The 17,545-nt window shown below is 38.4% G+C and overlaps 1 protein-coding gene across 3 annotated transcripts in view; it reads left to right on the forward strand.

Annotated features, from left to right (window-relative positions):
* The window catches only part of ERCC6L2 (ERCC excision repair 6 like 2), a 74,761-nt gene that overhangs the window by 49,019 nt on the left and 8,197 nt on the right, over window positions 1-17,545 (forward strand). For all 3 annotated transcript variants that reach the window (XM_060762064.2, XM_060762065.2, XM_060762066.2), the window contains exons 13-18: window positions 369-464; window positions 549-648; window positions 1,030-1,182; window positions 3,136-3,216; window positions 4,121-5,249; window positions 6,700-6,854. In XM_060762064.2, the coding sequence (XP_060618047.2) occupies window positions 369-464; window positions 549-648; window positions 1,030-1,182; window positions 3,136-3,216; window positions 4,121-5,249; window positions 6,700-6,854 (1,714 nt within the window). The remainder of the gene's footprint in view (window positions 1-368; window positions 465-548; window positions 649-1,029; window positions 1,183-3,135; window positions 3,217-4,120; window positions 5,250-6,699; window positions 6,855-17,545) is intronic.

A 17,545-nucleotide genomic window follows, 5' to 3' on the forward strand; every position in this document is an offset into this window, starting at 1 on the left:
ACATTTAAAGCAGCATATTCAAATAGGCTGTTTTAATTACCACAAATTTGAGATTACAGGAGACTAGAGGCACCAGCCTCTAAGTGGTTTTGATGGAAACATGAATGGGTCTGAAGCTAACGTGATAGTAAGCACTTGAGACTAGATGACTAGCATTGTGAGGACTTTTGTCATTTTTCTGAAGTTTATAATTTATGAAAAAAATGTATGTGATTCATTTGCCATACATTTAATTGCAAGACACAGATAATTCTTGGAGGAGATTTACTACCAATTTGTCTAAAAACAATAGTGATGATATACAATTTGAATTGTATTTTATGCCTTTATATATACTTGAACTTTTTGTTTCTTCTGTTACTCTAAAGGGCTGGTGGACTAGGACTCAATTTTGTTGGTGCTAATGTTGTTATACTGTTTGACCCAACTTGGAATCCAGCTAATGATCTACAAGCCATTGACAGGTACAAGTCAATTGTTAAAGAATTGTTTACTATGGTAGATATGGTGTTTTTCCATTTCTGACTCTGAGAGCATTGGTTTTGCAGAGCATACAGGATTGGCCAATGCAGAGATGTGAAAGTATTTAGACTTATATCTTTGGGCACTGTGGAGGAGATGATGTACTTGCGGCAAGTTTACAAACAGGTAACATATTCACGATGTTTACACTTACATTGGGTTTTTTTAAAAATACAATAATTCTGATTTTATGTTGAGCAACAATAAATTCTTATTTATTAATAAATTAAAAAGAACTTGTGTTGTAAATGGTATATCTGCTGTAGGCTGTGAGTACTGTTACTAAATTTCATGTTACACAGGAGACTTCAGACCACATTTCCTTTCCTTTCCAGTAAAATGACTCCACAATGGCAGCATCTGCCAGAGTAAATAAAACATAATATTTTCTCGTGTGGGGATTTAGGTCTGCTTTAAATCTAGCTATATATTGTAAATGCCAGGAAATTCTGACCCGTTGTTACAGAAACATACTTCTGAAATCTTTTGTGTCATTCTCTCTTTTAGCAATTGCATTGTGTAGTGGTTGGAAGTGAAAATGCCAAGCGATATTTTGAGGCAGTGCAAGGATCAAAAGAACACCAAGGAGAACTTTTTGGTATCCATAATCTTTTCAGGTTTCAGGACCACGGATCCTGTCTTACAAAAGAGATTCTGGAGGTTTGGTGTTTATCCCTTTGTCATTTCAAATATGTTTGTATTGATTCATTATGACTTACTGTCTACGCGAAGCAATACAAATTCTAAAATGTAAAGAGATCTTCACTATTGCAAAAGTATAAAGCAACGCAGCTGAGAACTGTGTATTTGGAGGCAATTGGGGTAAACTGTAGGGGTGACGCAGATATCGGAACTGAATTGGGATTGGGATTGTGTAATAACTGGTCGATTTTAACCTTTGTTTTAACCTTCGTCCTTAACTTCTGTGGTAATGAAGTTTTACCTTGGCACTTTAATGATGATATTTTTAATTATCTTTAACTTTTAAATTAATCAACTTTTCATTGTGTTTTAAGGTATGTTAGTTCACTATTACAGGAGTTTGGGGACAATGATTAGTGCCTATTTGTGTATTTTCTTTTTGTTTTTGTTTTTTACTGTTTATATAGTCAGTGGACTAATCAATAAACTTTACTACCACTATTGCAAAAGTAGAGCCCTGTCCATAGGCATCATAAGACTAATGGGCTAAATTCAGCTGTTTGATCCAACTCATTGAATTAACAAAACTTATATAAGTATTGATTTAACAACGCTTAAGTTCATGGGCCTACTCTAGAAATACTAACATTTGGATTTAGCACAATCTAATTTCCTTGCTGAACAGGAGAATTCCACTCCAATTACTATACCAATTTATCATATATTTAAGATGTTTATAATGCACACACACCCTTCTAGTAAGCAATCAGAAACATGCCTGAATGTAATTGTGCCAATAACGGTGTGACCCACTAAGAAATGTTGTAATGTTCAGTTCTCCAGTTCAGTATCAACCAGCCGTTTTCAAGACAGTTTCTACACTCTACCTTTTTTATTCTTCTGCCCTCAACAAACAGTATTCTGTTGTCATAGAGGATGCTTAGACTTCATTTTGCTTCATTTGGTCCATATAACGCAGTGTATATGGCACATTAGCCTGAGGCATCCAAATAACACATCCATGCTAATGCAAAGTAACCTGGGATAAACCATTTAATCTGGTTTACACCTAGGTAAAAAAAAAAATACCTTCAAAGATCCAGATCTTCCTTGAAGATCCAGATCTTTACAGGTATGGGGTCCTTGGAGGGGTGCCTGGGTGTACCATCTACAGTCCCACATGTCTTGTCTTCCCAGCCATTACACACTCCCCAGGCTCAGGCAGCCAGTGAAAGTGGGTTGGCCATGCACCATCTCCTCCCTGCCCCCTGTTTTGCTTCAAAACTGAAAACACGCCTTCCCCTCTCCAAAGCTGTGTTGTATCTTCACTGAGAGTGATGGAGCTAAAGAAAGCCTCCCGCAATGGTAGGGAGAAGTGGGGGAGGCAAAACAAGTTATATAGAGGGGAGGGTGGCACTCACCATACCTAAACCGCACATCTGCACGGTGGGTATGTCTGTCCTCCCCCCCCCCCCCCCGGTCCACCATTGAGGTGTAGTTTTATCCCTGTGAGTGGTTGCAAAATGTGGCACTAACTGGCATTTTTAATTGCGTCCTTAGAGACCTTTTCTACTTTTGTTAACTCTGAGATTAGGAAACAAGACCTTTCCCTTTATCAATTTTTGGTGTTTGCCTACCTTCCTCGGTATTCTTTACTTTGAGTGTCTGTGGTTGTCTAGAGCTTCAGACAGAAGTATTCTCAGTGTTTGCTCAAATCACCAAAGATTGAACTGAGACCTTTTGCCCATATGGAAGGCATGTGTAACAGAACTGCAGCCTATACTCCCCCCCCCCCCACATCTACTTGATTCTTCTCTTTCCTGAATGGATGGAAGATGGGGGGTGGGGAGGTTGGGAGGGGGGAGGTGTTGGCTATATAATGACCAGTACTATATGAAAGAATTCATCCTCATGATATAATGCACTACAGACCAGATTTATCTTTTATGCAATTTCATTAATGTTTTATAGAGAGAGGGAAAAGTGGAAGCTGGCGTCATGACAGCTACTACATGGTTAGAAGAAGAACCCCAGTCACGCGGAAACCAAATGGTAAATTAGCTAGTTGTCTTTCTACCATTGCATGCCATGAAACTTGTAATGTAATGTTTTAATGTGTACAGGATTCATAAAATTTCCAAAGTAGGGAAAGAATTAAATTAGAGAAATTCATAGGGGATGGGCTATCAGTGACGTCATGATGGATATATACCATAGATCAGGGATCCTCAAACTTTTTAAACAGGGGGCCAGGTCACAGTCCCTCATAATGTTGGAGGGCCGGATTATAATTTGAAAAAAACACGAATGAATTCCTATGAACACGGCACATATCTTATTTGTAGTTAAAAAAAAACACCTAAAAACAATACAATAATTAAAATGGAGAACAATTTTAACAAATATAAATTTATTAGTATTTCAGTGGGAAGTGTGGGCCTGCTTTTAGCTGATGAGATAGGATTGTTGATGTTATTGATGCTTTCAAGTCATTTCAGACTTAGGTTGACCCTAAGCGAGGGCCGAGTAAATGACCTTGGAGGGCCGTATCTGGCCCCTGGGCCATAGTTTGAGGACCCCTGCCATAGATAGGTGCCATAATATCATACTACACCAAAGATTGTATGCCTTTGTATAGAAATTCCTGGGGAACATATATGGGATGATTTGTGGGTTTCTATAAGCAATTGGTTGAGCAATAAATGACCTAAATGCTTTGATTAATCTAGCATGGCTATAAGTTTTTGTGGTTGAATGTTTAAATGGCATTTAATTTTCCAAAACCTATTAAAAGAGACCATATTTTAGTTCTTGCAGATCACTGGTGGTCCACGGACCACAGGTTGGAGGCCACTGCTTTATATAATTGCAGAGCTATTTGTTTTCCCATTTCTCATTCGGATGAATTACTATTTTGTATGACCTCTTTTTTTTTTTTTTTTTTGCATTATTTCAGCATGAGCATGAAGATCAAGAGACTGTCAGTTGTAAGGAATCACTGGGGAAGGAAGGGTTTGATTGTAGCAGTGACTTCAGTGATGAGGAGTCTGTACAAGATTGTAAGGTGAAAGGAGAAAGAAGCAGACTCTCTAATGCAAAGAACACCAAAACTCTTCAGGGACAACTTACTTTAATGCAATGTGGGTTCCCTAAACTTCTGGAAAAGAGAAGCAAAACAACTGAAGATGACAGTTCCAGTGACGAAAATGTTGATGGCCAATCTATGAAAAAGAGATCCAAAGGTATCTCCTTAAGTAGTCGTTCCCTGAAAAGTGAAGGCCATTGTAATATTTCACAACACCAGACAACCTCTCTGTCACCACACAGAATAACAAAACAAGAGGAGTGTATTGAAAATGTGCATTGGGATCCTTCTGCTCCGTCACACATTAAAGACGAAGACCCTATTGGAAAAAATTATAAAGATAGGTATATCTCAAATCAAGTTGGGATAGTTCAAGAGACTGAAGCCAGTTCATCTGAAAATGATGATGATCTTAAAAGCTATAAAGACACAAATGTAAAGTGTGAATGTTTACGTACTGAAAACAGCCCCGAGCTTACATCTCTCCAAAAACCTTTGATATCCGAGCAACGTAGTAGATGTGCATCAACTTTCAGTAAAATAAAATCATTTAAAAACATTCCAAAGATCAAGACTATGAAAGAAGAAAGCGACATTAGTGATGAGTCTGATGATATCGAGATGCCAAGAACAAGAGTGCATAAATTTGCCACCAGTGGGGAAAAAAGCCAATTCCATAACAAGAAGCACAACAATCCTTCCAGAATAACTTCGTATCGTAGCAAATTAAGCACAGAGCAAAGTAGTGCTGAATCTCAAAATATAGAAGAGTTTTCATCACCTGAAGACAATTCCGTATTTGGGAAGACTGATGTTAATAAACAAAAGCTAAAGGGGGATAGGTGTCAAATTCAGTTTAAGTCTGGATTATCGAAATATTCCCATCATCCCTCTGTGGTGCTGAGAAAACCAAGTAATTCAGACAGACTACTGAACCCTTTGAGCAAAGAAGCAACTTCTAGCCAAAGACGAGAAGAGGGATCATTGGACAGACTTCTTGGTAATTTTATATATACTTTTATATATATTTATTTATATATAAATATATAAATACATAGACCGAAAGATGTAGGGTGGCTTTTAAAAAAATAAATGAATAAATAAAGCTCCATGGTGTATAACATACGTTTTTAAGACAATTACAGATTTTGGCAGGCATCTTGTTGTTTAGTCCCTATTACAGTATATCCATTAATTCATTTATTTTTTAATGATTCATTGTGTTTACTCTGTTTGGAATTGATAATTTAGGTGTCAGAGATTGATGTAGATATGCTTAATTTGTAAAATCATAACTTAATTTGATGTTTAATAGGCTTTTCCTTAATTGCTCCTTATTACCCAAAATTTTTGCTTATCCAACGTTCTGCCGGCCCGTTTATGTTGGATAAGCAAGACTCTACTGTATTGTAATAATCCAACCTTACTGTGTAGCAGTCCATTTAGACATTACTTAATGAAGCAGATATGTTCTTGGGAATGACTTCTTTAACAAAAAGCTTAGTACTACAGAGTGAAATAATATGGGAAGAACAGGGATATGTTCCTCCACCACAAAAAGATGAGAAATTCAACATGTTAGAACAAGCTTTGTATTCAAAACTAATAATATTAACGTGTAAAATAACGCAGCCAGGTCAGGTAAGCCTTGGATAGGTAAACAAAAATATTTTAAACAGATTATTTGAAAACTTCTTCCAAAGCCCATCCTGGGGTGACTGCTAATTTTCCTAGCTTCCGTGTTTCTTGTAATTACAATTTTGGTGAGCAGACTTGGATCTGGGCCTTTTTTTTAACATGCTGGGGGTAGCTGGTGGGATCAGCTGATGTACTTTCCTTTTTTCTCTCTGTCTTGCTGGAGGCACCTGCTGTTTACAAGAACCCACAGCTATAGTAGGATTGGCTTGAGCAGTACCTGTTTGTTCCGAACTTATGCTATTTTGCATTATTTACTGCACACACCATTCCTGCAACTCCAGTCCTCTTTCACCATTATGCTAATGCTGATGTTAGTAAAAAAAAAAAACTTTCAAGAAGTTAGAGCAAGGAAGAAAAGTGGGCATAAAATACTTTGTGAAAGAGAGCTTTTTTGGCAGAGGTTTTGTTAATTGAGTTATGCCCCTACTTCCTCATCTCCTTTGTATATTTTCAACAGTATAAACCAACCCTGTTGTTCGTGCTTTGTTAGAAAATTAACTTTACAGCAATTTCTAGTGCTTTCAAACAAATTTTCTTTTTCTTGCTGAAGAAAAGTTCATCTTCTTTAAAATTGTTAGAACTTTCCACTTGTAGGTTCAAATATGTATTCTCAGATATGCTTGGATGAATGAATGGTAATTAAAAATTCAAACTTTAGATTGTGTGATTTAAATTTTAATGTAATGTCTATCAGTCAATCATATACAGTTGTTAAATACACAAACTTTGTATTTCACCCTCCAATTTACTAGATGATGTGGCTGAAGTCTCATACATTCATTCAAACCAAAACGTTGTTGGCTCAAGCAAAGCTGAAAATCAGATGAGTCGGTGGGCAGTGCGCGATGTATTTGAACTACAGCAATTTTCCCAACTCCCTGCAAATGTAGCAGTATGGCGAGCCAAGGTAAAGAAGAGATGAGAAATATTTTCTATTACTGTTATTATTTTTTAACCTCAATGTTTTCCTTGTTTTTAAACCCAAGGTTTCCTTTATTGGCCACCATGAGTGATCAAAGGCCTCACTTCTTGGTGGAGACGCCTCCAACAGTGTCCTGACAAAGCGAGTGCTGCTATTTATGTACCAAAGAAGTCAGGACTGGGGCAGATTGTCATGTTTTGAAAGATAGTTATTTTTACTGGAAAATGCTTATCTGTGAGGCATGCCAAAGATGTATATGTAAACTGATATGCCTTTGTTTGCTTTTGTTAACAAACAGAATTTGAAAGAGGAACAGAAACATGTCCATACATTATGAACATTTTTGGAGATAATACCAGGACCTGGAAATAACAATTTAGATGTACTTAGTTACTTTGGGCAGGTAACAAAACTGTAATCGAATCATATTTCAAAAGAAACAAATCAAAAGAAAGTTACTTTATTGATATAAAAAGTATTTCTAGTTTCTTTCAAACCTCACATGTTAAAGTCATTTAAAAACACTTATAGAGCCATTTTAAAGTTATATTTCTGTGGTAATGAAAAAAAGTTTTGTTGCTTCTCTTATAAGTGTAGCAGTCCTATCAATGTGTAAGACTTTATAGTGTAATAACTTCAGTCTTTCATTCATATCTTTTTTCTCTAGATCAGAGGTGGGAATCATAACTTCCAAGACCATATTTGCATTCCTCATTATTTCTCCTAGCTAAACTGATAGCTATCACTTTTAACAGGAGCTGTATTGTAAATAGTGTTTTTTAAAATACTTTTATTCCATGAATAGTTCAGATGTTCATAAACATTCAGTTGAGACATCTGTGAACTAAAGAATGAAGATCCGCCTAGTTAAAGCAGTTATTCCCCGTAGAAACCTATGGTTGTGAGAGCTGAGCTAAGGAAGATAGATGCTTTTGAACTGTGGTGTTGGAGGAAAATTCTGAGGGTGCCTTGGACCACAAGAAGATCCAACCAGTTCATAGTTCAGGAAATAAAGCCCGACTGCTCATTGGAGGGAAGGACATTATAGGCAAAGATGAAGCACTTTGGCCACATCATGAGAAGACAGGAAACCTTAGAGAAGACGATGCTGGGGAAAATGAAAGGAAAAAGGAAGAGGGGCTGACCAAGAGGAAGATGGATGGATGGATGGTTTCCTTGAAGTGACTGGCTTGACTCTGAAGGAGATGGGGTGGTGATGGCCAACAGGGAGCTCTGGCAAGAGTCAGAAGTGACTGAACAAATAAACAAGAACAAAAGCTAAGAAGTGAAACTTGTATTTTCAGAAGGGATTATTATAAAAACATTTAGCTGGACAATTGTTTCTCCTGGGGGAAATAAAATGATGGGAAAATTGTCACCTAATTTCTTTGTGCCAGCCTGTTTTAAGAGCTCGCTGCCCTTCTATTTACAGTCTCTGTGTGGGGTTGCCATCAGGAGAGTTCTTTTTCGTTAATAGCTGCAAGGAAGATGTAAAAGAAAAGACTGTATTTTTTTTTCAATGTAGAGATTGGTTGTTAATACTTTACTGACTGGAGCACAGTCACTCAACAAGTTTAGTAGTAACTGTCTGAGGAAATGGTTCTTTGATCCTTCCCCACAACAATGTACTAATATTTGAATATTCAGCTTTTCCTAGAGTCCAACAATTCTTTTTTTGTTTACTAAGAAGGAAAACTGTCGAGTCACTGTACCATTGCCAGTGTTGAAAGACATTGAACACCTTTTTTCTGCTATGGAACAATAACAACAGTAATAACTTTATTTCTCACCCGCCTCTCCTTGTAGCTTGAGACGGGTTACAACATAGCTAAAAACGCATAATCATTATATAAAACACACGTGTTTGTTGTTTATTCGTTCAGTCGCTTCCAACTCTTCGTGACCTCATGGACCAGCCCATGCCAGAGTTCCCTGTCAGTTGTCGCCACCCCCACTTCCTTCAAGGATAAGCCAATCACTTCAAGGATCACATCCATCCATCTTTCACTTGGTCAACCCTCTTCCTTTTTCCTTCCATTTTCCCCAGCATTGTTATCTGCTCCAAGTTTTCCTGTCTTCTCATTATGTAGCCAAAGTACTTCATCGTTGCCTCTAATATCCTTCCCTCTAGTGAGCAGTCGGGCTTTATTTCCTGGAGCATGGACTGGGTTGATCTTCTTGTGGTCCAAGGCACTCTCAGAATTTTCCTCAAATACACAGTTCAAAAGCATCTATCTTCCTTCGCTCAGCCTTCTTATGGTCCAGCTCTCTCATCCATAGGTTACTACAGAGAGTACCATTGCTTTAACTATTTTAAACATAAAGTGGAACAGATAATGATAATGATGTATTGTCGAAGGCTTTCATGGCTGGAATCACTGGGTTGTTTTAGGTTTTTCCGGGCTATATGGCCATGTTCTGGAGGCAATTTTTCTCCTGACGTTTCGCCTGCATCTATGGCAAGCATCCTCAGAGGTAGTGAGGTCTGTTGGAAGTAGGAAAAATGGGTTTATATATCTGTGGAATGACCAGGGTGAGACAAAGGACTTTTGTCTGCTGGGGCTAGATATGATGTTTCAGCTGATCACCTTGATTAGCATTCAATGGCTTGGAAATGCCCGGGGGGAATCCCTTGTTGAGAGTGATTTTATGTGCCTGTTTGTTTCCCCTCTGTTGTTTTGCTGTTGTGATTTTTGAGTCCTTTAATACTGGTAGCCAAATTTGGTTCATTTTCATGGTTTCCTCCTTTCATCAACAAGAGGTTCCCAGAAGACATCACAGCTCTGTTTCACCATTGCCTCACCACCAGCTACTTTCAGTGGGACAATGAGTTCTATGAACAGAAAGATGGAGTAGCTATGGGGAGCCCTCTCAGCCCGGTCATAGCTAATTTCTACATGGAACACTTTGAAAAACAAGCCCTTGAAACAGCAACCAAAAAGCCCACTATATGGTTCAGATATGTGGATGACACCTTCACTATTTGGAGCCATGGAGAAGAAGAACTCAACAGGTTCCTGGAACATCTTAACAGCATCCACCCAAACATCCAATTCACCATGGAAAAAGAAAAGGAAGGAAGACTGCCTTTTCTAGATGTTCTAGTCATCCGCAAACCAGATCAACAGTTGGGTCACACCGTTTACAGAAAACCCACACACACGGATGGATATCTACATAAAAACTCCAACCATCACCCAAGTCAAAAAAGAAGCACAATTAAAGCCTTGGCAGACCGTGCAAAAAGAATCTGCGAACCCCACCTTCTCCAAGATGAACTGAACCACCTAAACTGGGCTCTACAGGCCAATGGATAATCCACCTCAGACACCAGAAGAGCTGCAAGACCAAGAACAAGCCACGAGAGTAAAGATGAAGATCCACCCAGAGGAAAGGTGTTCTTGCCATACATCAAGGGAACTACTGACCGCATAGGGAAGCTGATGAGGAAACACAACATACAAACCACTTACAGACCCACCAAGAAAATCCAAATGCTACGTTCAGCAAAGGACAAGAGGGATCCTCTCACCTCTGCAGGAGTCTACCGTGTACCATGCAGCTGTTGTCAAGTCTACATAGGGACCACCAAACGCAGTGCCCAGACACGCATCAAGGAACATGAAAGGCACTGCAAACTACTCTAACCAGAGAAATCAGCCATAGCAGAGCACCTGATGAACCAACCTGGACACAGCATATTATTTGAGAACACAGAAGTGCTGGACCACTCTCACAACCACCATGTCAGACTACACAGAGAAGCCATTGAAATCCACAAGCATGTGGACAATTTCAACAGAAAGGAAGAAACCATGAAAATGAACAAAATCTGGCTACCAGTATTAAAGGACTCACTGGAGTTCTTTCTGTCCATATTCCACATGGTGGTGCTTTATTTGGAGCAAATCATTCATCCCTCTAGATATTGTTAGGCTGCAGCCTCAGCATCCCTAACCAACAAGCCCAAGGATGAGGAATGCTGGGAGTAGCAGTCTAACAGTATCTAGGAAGCCACATGACTCCCATCCCTGGTTTAGAAGCACCAGGGTTCATCACCTAGTGGTTTTAAGTTCTGGCTTAAAGGTTCAGTCCAAATGTCCTGCTCTCCATAGTTGTGAGGCAGCTTCTTGGTTGGAGAAGAACCTGTCAGCTATATGAGGAGCAGTGGCACGATCTGGTATGCCTGACCCTGCTTCCTGAATAAAACTACTTCTGTCCTGCAGGTCAGAAAGTACTTCTAATGTAAACCTGTCACGGAATTTTGTTTTGTTTTGAGCAAAGACAGATAGCTTCTTATTTTCTACTTTTTAAAAATGACAAATAGGTGCTAACACCTTAAATGCCTTGCCTTGCATATGGGAAGGGTGCTGAAAAATATTTAAATCCACTGCACTACATTAAAATATCCTGAATTTTTATGAGTGAGCAAAGTGAAGAGTGCTATATAGCATATGTTCTGTATTTCAATAACTAGAGCAAACAGCAAGAAACTGGTGCCATTTTTGAATCCTCAGGTCAAATACACCCAGAAACATGTCTAACTTTTGAGGCACCAAAACATGTGTTTGCTAGGGTTATAAGGTGACCTTCCCTGTTCAAAGGTATGTGAATTATGAAACACTAGAATGTTTGTTTGACCAAAAATTATCCATAATGCATTTGATAATCTTCTTCATGTGAAGTTGAAGGTTGTTTCTGAGCCTGAGGATGGTTAGCTGTTGTATATATGAATTTATTTTTATATTTATATTTTAAAGTAATGGTGAAGAAGATGCTGTGATTCAAAATGCAAATTGGGGGGGGGGGAAACAAAGTGCCCAATGAGAGTTAAATATAACAAGAAGTGAAATTTTGATTTATTAAAATCTGCAGGACTGAACATTAGTCTTGGCACATGTCAGATTTGAATGGATCTGCTCTGGATAAAACCCAGTATTCCTTTCTCAGTGGAATGTTTCGCCTAAAACGTCCACTAAAGATTGGCTAAACTTGTAATACTATTTTGAGTACATTAAAGTTGTCCTGACTGAAACCATCAAACCATGATTGATCTTAATAGGGGGTGTGCAAGATTTATTTCTTTTAATGTTCTGTTGCTTTAAGAGTAGCCTGCATCCTTTCAGGGGAGGAAAAAAAACTTCTAAACATTAAAGTAATTTCAGTCTTCTGGAGCCGGGCAACATCCTCTTCTACTGTTTCCAATCTATTTTGGATGTCTGGATTCCTTCATTAATTCCCTAATTAATTTTGGTGTTAATTGGCAAAAACAACTTCTGTGAAACAGCCTAAATGAGAATTCAGATTTATAAGGGTATGAGATGGCCTTGTTTAGCTCCTTTTGGGGACTGGTGTTTTTGAATGCTATGCGTAAAGAGATCCCCTTTTAAACACAAATACACATAGTCAACCAAGTAAACTTCGGCACTAGAAAGGAAACGTTACTTCACCCAATAATTATATTAACAGGGACAGGATATATTTAGGGAGTTTGAAGAAGTTGTATTATGCATTAGAGTTAATTTGCTGTTTTAATATGTGGAAATATATTGGTCACAAAACTTATACTGTACCTCTTGGTTATGTGAAGCCTCTTTTTTCATTCAACTGCTTGTTTTCAACTTAAGTTTACTTAAAGTTTTACTGAAAAGAAATATACAAAGACGGGCATTGAATTGAGGATTAATCCCTATGGCAACCGAAATGTGGTGACTGAAAGGGGGGAGGATGTATTCTCCCCTCCGCTTCCTGCCAGCTGTCATATTCAACCTTTGCGGCGTGAATCCAGTCCAAAATATAGACTGTGACCAGCTCTAAGAAACTATATCTGTATTTTTATAAATTGGTACAAGTATCACACTATAAAAGAAGACTTAATCCCCTGAATTGGATGACAGACACTTGGCACTCCTGACAGTGTTTGACAGAGCAATAACAGGATGCTTTGTAGTAAAACCTGGATTAATGGTAAACCCCTCTTTATGTTATTGCAGTGTGGTGTAAAGGAGAGGACTAAGCATTCTGTCAGCCGAGGGAAAAAAACATGCCCTCTCTATGCCCAGTTCAGGTTTAAGTGCTCAGTGGCGGAATACTGTAAATACAAAAGGAGAGTTATTAAGAACTTCTCTTTGTTGAACTTGCATTTCGTATTACATAGACATTTTCCATAAGTTATGCAAACAGGGATTGATTTCCGCTGTAGTAAATGTTGAGTGCAAAGCATTTGCTTAGATTTTAGATTTAGGAGGACATCAGACCGGGGAGGAGGAGACACACCTTTTTTCCAGGATGGGGAACAAAATCCCACTTTCCCTTAATATATCCCATCTTTTGTCAGTATGGGACCCAGAGTGGTTTTTGGAAGAAGTTAAAACCACCCGGTGGTGCAGTGGGTTAAACTGCTGAGTTGCTGAGTTTGCTGACTGAAAGGTTGGTGGTTTGAATCCGGGGAGGGGAGTGAGCTCCCACTTTTAGCCCCAGCTTCTGCCAATCTAGCAGTTTGAAAACATGCAAATATGAGTAGATCAATAGGTACCACTCCAGCAGGAAGGTAACGGCGCTCCATGCAGTCATGTCAGCCACATGTCTATGGACAATGCTGGCTCTTCGGCTTAGAAATGGAGATGAGCATACCCCCCAGAGTTGGATATGACTAGACTTAATGTCAAGGGGAAACCTTTACCTTTACTGAAAACCAAATACAGTTAATAAATAGTACACATTATAAATAATTAAATGAACAATTATATTTAAAATAATTAAAGAAGGCAGTTTGAAAAAAGGTACCAAAGCCCATGCATCTTCTTCTGTTATTGCTGTTTCAGCATCAGCATCATAATTATTTATTTGTTACTTGCCTCACTTTGCAACTCAAGGCAGGGTGCAACACAGACTGAGATTGAAATGCATATACAAAAATACACACAAGATCAACTAATAAAATCCAGGTTAAAATTCATAATATAATCTGTTAACCTGTGGGAATCCTTAATGGTGCATTAATTCTATTGCTTTATTTATTTATTTACTAGCCATCCCCTGCCACGCGTTGCTGTGGTCCACATGGGGGTTCTGTGTGGGAGGTTAGGCCCAATTCTATCGTTGGTAGGGTTCAGAATGCTCTGTGATTATAGGTGAACTATAAATCCCAGCAACTGCAATTCCCAAACGTCAAGGTCTATTTTCCCCAAACTCCATCAGTGTTCACATTTGGGCATATTGAGTATTCGTGTAGAGTTTGGTCCAGATCCATCATTGTTTGAGTCCACAGTGCTCTCTGGAAGTAGGTGAACTACAACTCCCAAACTCAAGGTCAATACCCACCAAATCCTTCCAGTATTTTCTGTTGGTCATGGGAGAACTGTGTGCCAAGTTTGGTTCAATTCCATCGTTGGTGGGGTTCAAAATGCTCTTTGATTGTAGGTGAACTATAAATCCCAGCAACTACAACTCCCAAATGACAAAATCAATTTTTTGAGTGAAGGACATACATTGGCTTGTTAGGTGTCTTGAGTCCAAATTTGGTGTCAATTCGTCCAGTGGTTTTTGACTTATGTTAATCCCACAAACGAACATTACATTTTTATTTATATAGATTTTTGCTTACAGGTGCACTGCTGACCATACTTGGCTTAAATGTTATTCTGAAGTTACTGTAACATAGTTATAGGTGCTTTGGCCTAAATGAACAATGCTAAAAGGGCTCAGATTTACATTAGTGACAAGTATTGCTGTTGTACATATAAGTGTGATATAAGTACAACTTCGTTCTTCAGCCTGAGAACAGAAAAATCTGGTTCACTTAGATTCTCACACTGCAGTCTCATAGTTCACAGCAGAAGCTGATGGAATACATACCGAGACTGGTTTGCACTTGACTGAAGTTTTAGCCCTCTCCGGTCTACCATGGAATATAACGGAATCTGATAAAAAATACCTTCTGTCTATAGCTGACCAGGGGTTGAAGACTGGGACCCATCTGTTTCTGTCAATAAAATTGGGGAAAAGGTATCTCTCCTGACTATTGCAACCCCCATTTTTGCCCAAAACCTCTGCATGAAGGCTGTGAAATCATCCTGGAGTTAATTTTCAGGAGACACCAAGAGTTATAACAGGAAAAATTGAGGAAGAAAATCCCATTGTGTTGCTTGGGCACAGTATTGACATTAGGTAAGGATGGACTCAAAGGAACCTAGGTAGAAGCTTGAACAGGATTTGATTTTTTTCATGGTTGCCGTATATTTTGGTTCATTATGGCTAGCCCTGGTGCTTGGGCTTTGGCACTTTCCTGGACCCAAGAAGGCCCAGCCTGATAAAAAGCACCAAGAAAATGTTGACTAATTGACATGGAATAATATTTTTTCTTTCTTTCATATGGTACTGCAAAATGTGTTGTTCCTCTTCAACACTAAAACATGTGTGGATATTACTTTGGGTGCATGTTGCTTTGAATGTTCAACAGATTCAGATGAACCCGGCACTCCTATGCATCAATAGACCGCGCTTGTGGGTCTGTTTAGCCAGCTGGCTTTTTTCCAGAAACTCTGAGTTAAGATAATTGAAGGATAATTCATGATGGCTTGAAGCTTGTTCTTCCATTAGCTTGCAGGATACTTTGTTTACAGCAAGTTTATGTTTTTTTTGCCTTTAGGCAGAAACCTTTAAACAGTTTATTTTGTGACTAGTTTCTTGAGGAGAAGGGGAAAAAAGTTTTGTAAGCGCATTTAGATGTGTTTTTGTCCTTTTCAAATTGCAGATGCCATCTGTGATAATTTATTTACAGTGAAGTGAACACTATTAGGTTTAACAGCAATTCTCTTCCTTTAGAAAGACAAGAAAGCTTGTGGTGTCGAGTCTATTTACAAAACCTGGCAGTTTTCCAAATAGGCTTTTACAAAAAGTGTATGCTTAAGAGATACACAAACTAACGTATTTGGTATTATTATTTATATAAAGCAAATAATTGAATGTTATGAGGTTTTAAAACTCAGGAAAGATAGGATTTATTCACTTGTTTTCCGTTAATTAGGTAGTAATATGTTAATATGCTTTGAATTTTCTATTGGCTAACCTGATACTATAGATTAGGAACTAATTCCAGCACTCAATGAAGCCTTAAATGGTTAATCTAGAAGAAGAAGAGGTATGTGGGAGTGGGAACTGGCAGGAGTGCTTTTGGGCTGCCCATCTTGGTGCGGGGAAATGAAAGAGTGGCTTTCCCAAGGATGTGTCTGACAGTAGAATGCAATCAACTTTCCAAAAAGACAAATATGTCATTTTTGGCATAATATCTCTGCTTTTCAATACACTTTGTCCATCTCTCAGAAAGCTTTTGTATTCTCTTATTTTTAAAAATGTTTTGTCTAAGTTGTAAGCTACGAATGCACTGCTATCTTCAAATCTTCATCAGACATGAATCTCTGTCCTTAGGGCTTAGTCCAGGAGCTCAAACAGATGATAGTCCAATGGGGCAAGATCAGGATTATAGGGAAGATACTTTAACACTTTCAAAACTGCATTTTAGGAGAGGGTTGATCGTATGGGCAGTAACATCAGGTCTTCAGTGGGCACTGTTGATTGAACCTTTTGCACTACATTTGCTCTTCTTTCATGCAAATCGCAAGAGGTGCAGCCATTTTTTCTTTCACTGCAGTTACTGATGTAACACTTTCAAAACTCCATGGCTGTGACTTGTGAGACAGCGACTTTCTTTGTATGAAAAGCACTGATAAAACAGTGTGGCCAACAGAAATTTTAATATAACCAGAGTGCAAATAATTTTTGATGAACCCTCGTAGTTATTCACCAATGCTCTATTGGCTTGATTCTAAAAATCAAAAACAAGACAGTTCTGCAAAGTCATAAATTGTCTATGTCTTTCAAATAGACCTTATTTTGTACCATCTTGCTGCTTCTGTCACAATTAGTGTGTTTCAAAAAATTACATTGTGAACCAAATTCCAAAATTCATTTTTTCAGTAATACCTCTATTATTGGTTTGTCTCTATCAGGCTAACCAAAAAGGTGGAAAATTCTGTTTTAACCAAACCTTTCTTCACATTGTAAAGAAAGTAGGAAATTCCCACCATCCCATAACCACACAGGGAAGTAACACTGGTTGAGTCTTGTAATCTGCATGTTACCATATTTTGAGATGGTTTGGCAGCAGGATCTGCAGACTATCACATTAAAATCAATCCCCCCCCCCCCCACACACACACACACTTGTCCTCAGCACTGTGGTGACAAGAGATACAATGAAAGAAAAGCATTAAAATTTGGTGGGCCCTTTTAGAATACAAAAAACAAAACCTGTTGAAAAATACAAATCTGTCTCTGTCTAATGTAGAGCTTTGTGGCTCCTGTGAAAGTTATGCATTTTTTCAGGAAGTCTCTATATTGACAGTACTAGAAATAGATTTGGACATTGGATCAATCAAAATAACAATAGCCAGTTGGTAAGATAGTCATTGCCAAGCCCATTACTTTCCAAGTTTTTCAATATTTGCAGGGATATGATAATCTTCAGCATATCGTACTGCACCATAAACACAAAAATTTGCTAAGTATCTGAGTCCACTCTGAGGACTCTTCCACACAGCCCTATATCCCAGAATATCAAGACAGGAAATCCCACATTATCTGAGTGTGGACTTGAATGACCCATTTCAAAGCAG

Source organism: Anolis sagrei, chromosome 2, assembly GCF_037176765.1.
Source record: "Anolis sagrei isolate rAnoSag1 chromosome 2, rAnoSag1.mat, whole genome shotgun sequence".
NCBI lineage: Eukaryota > Metazoa > Chordata > Lepidosauria > Squamata > Dactyloidae > Anolis > Anolis sagrei.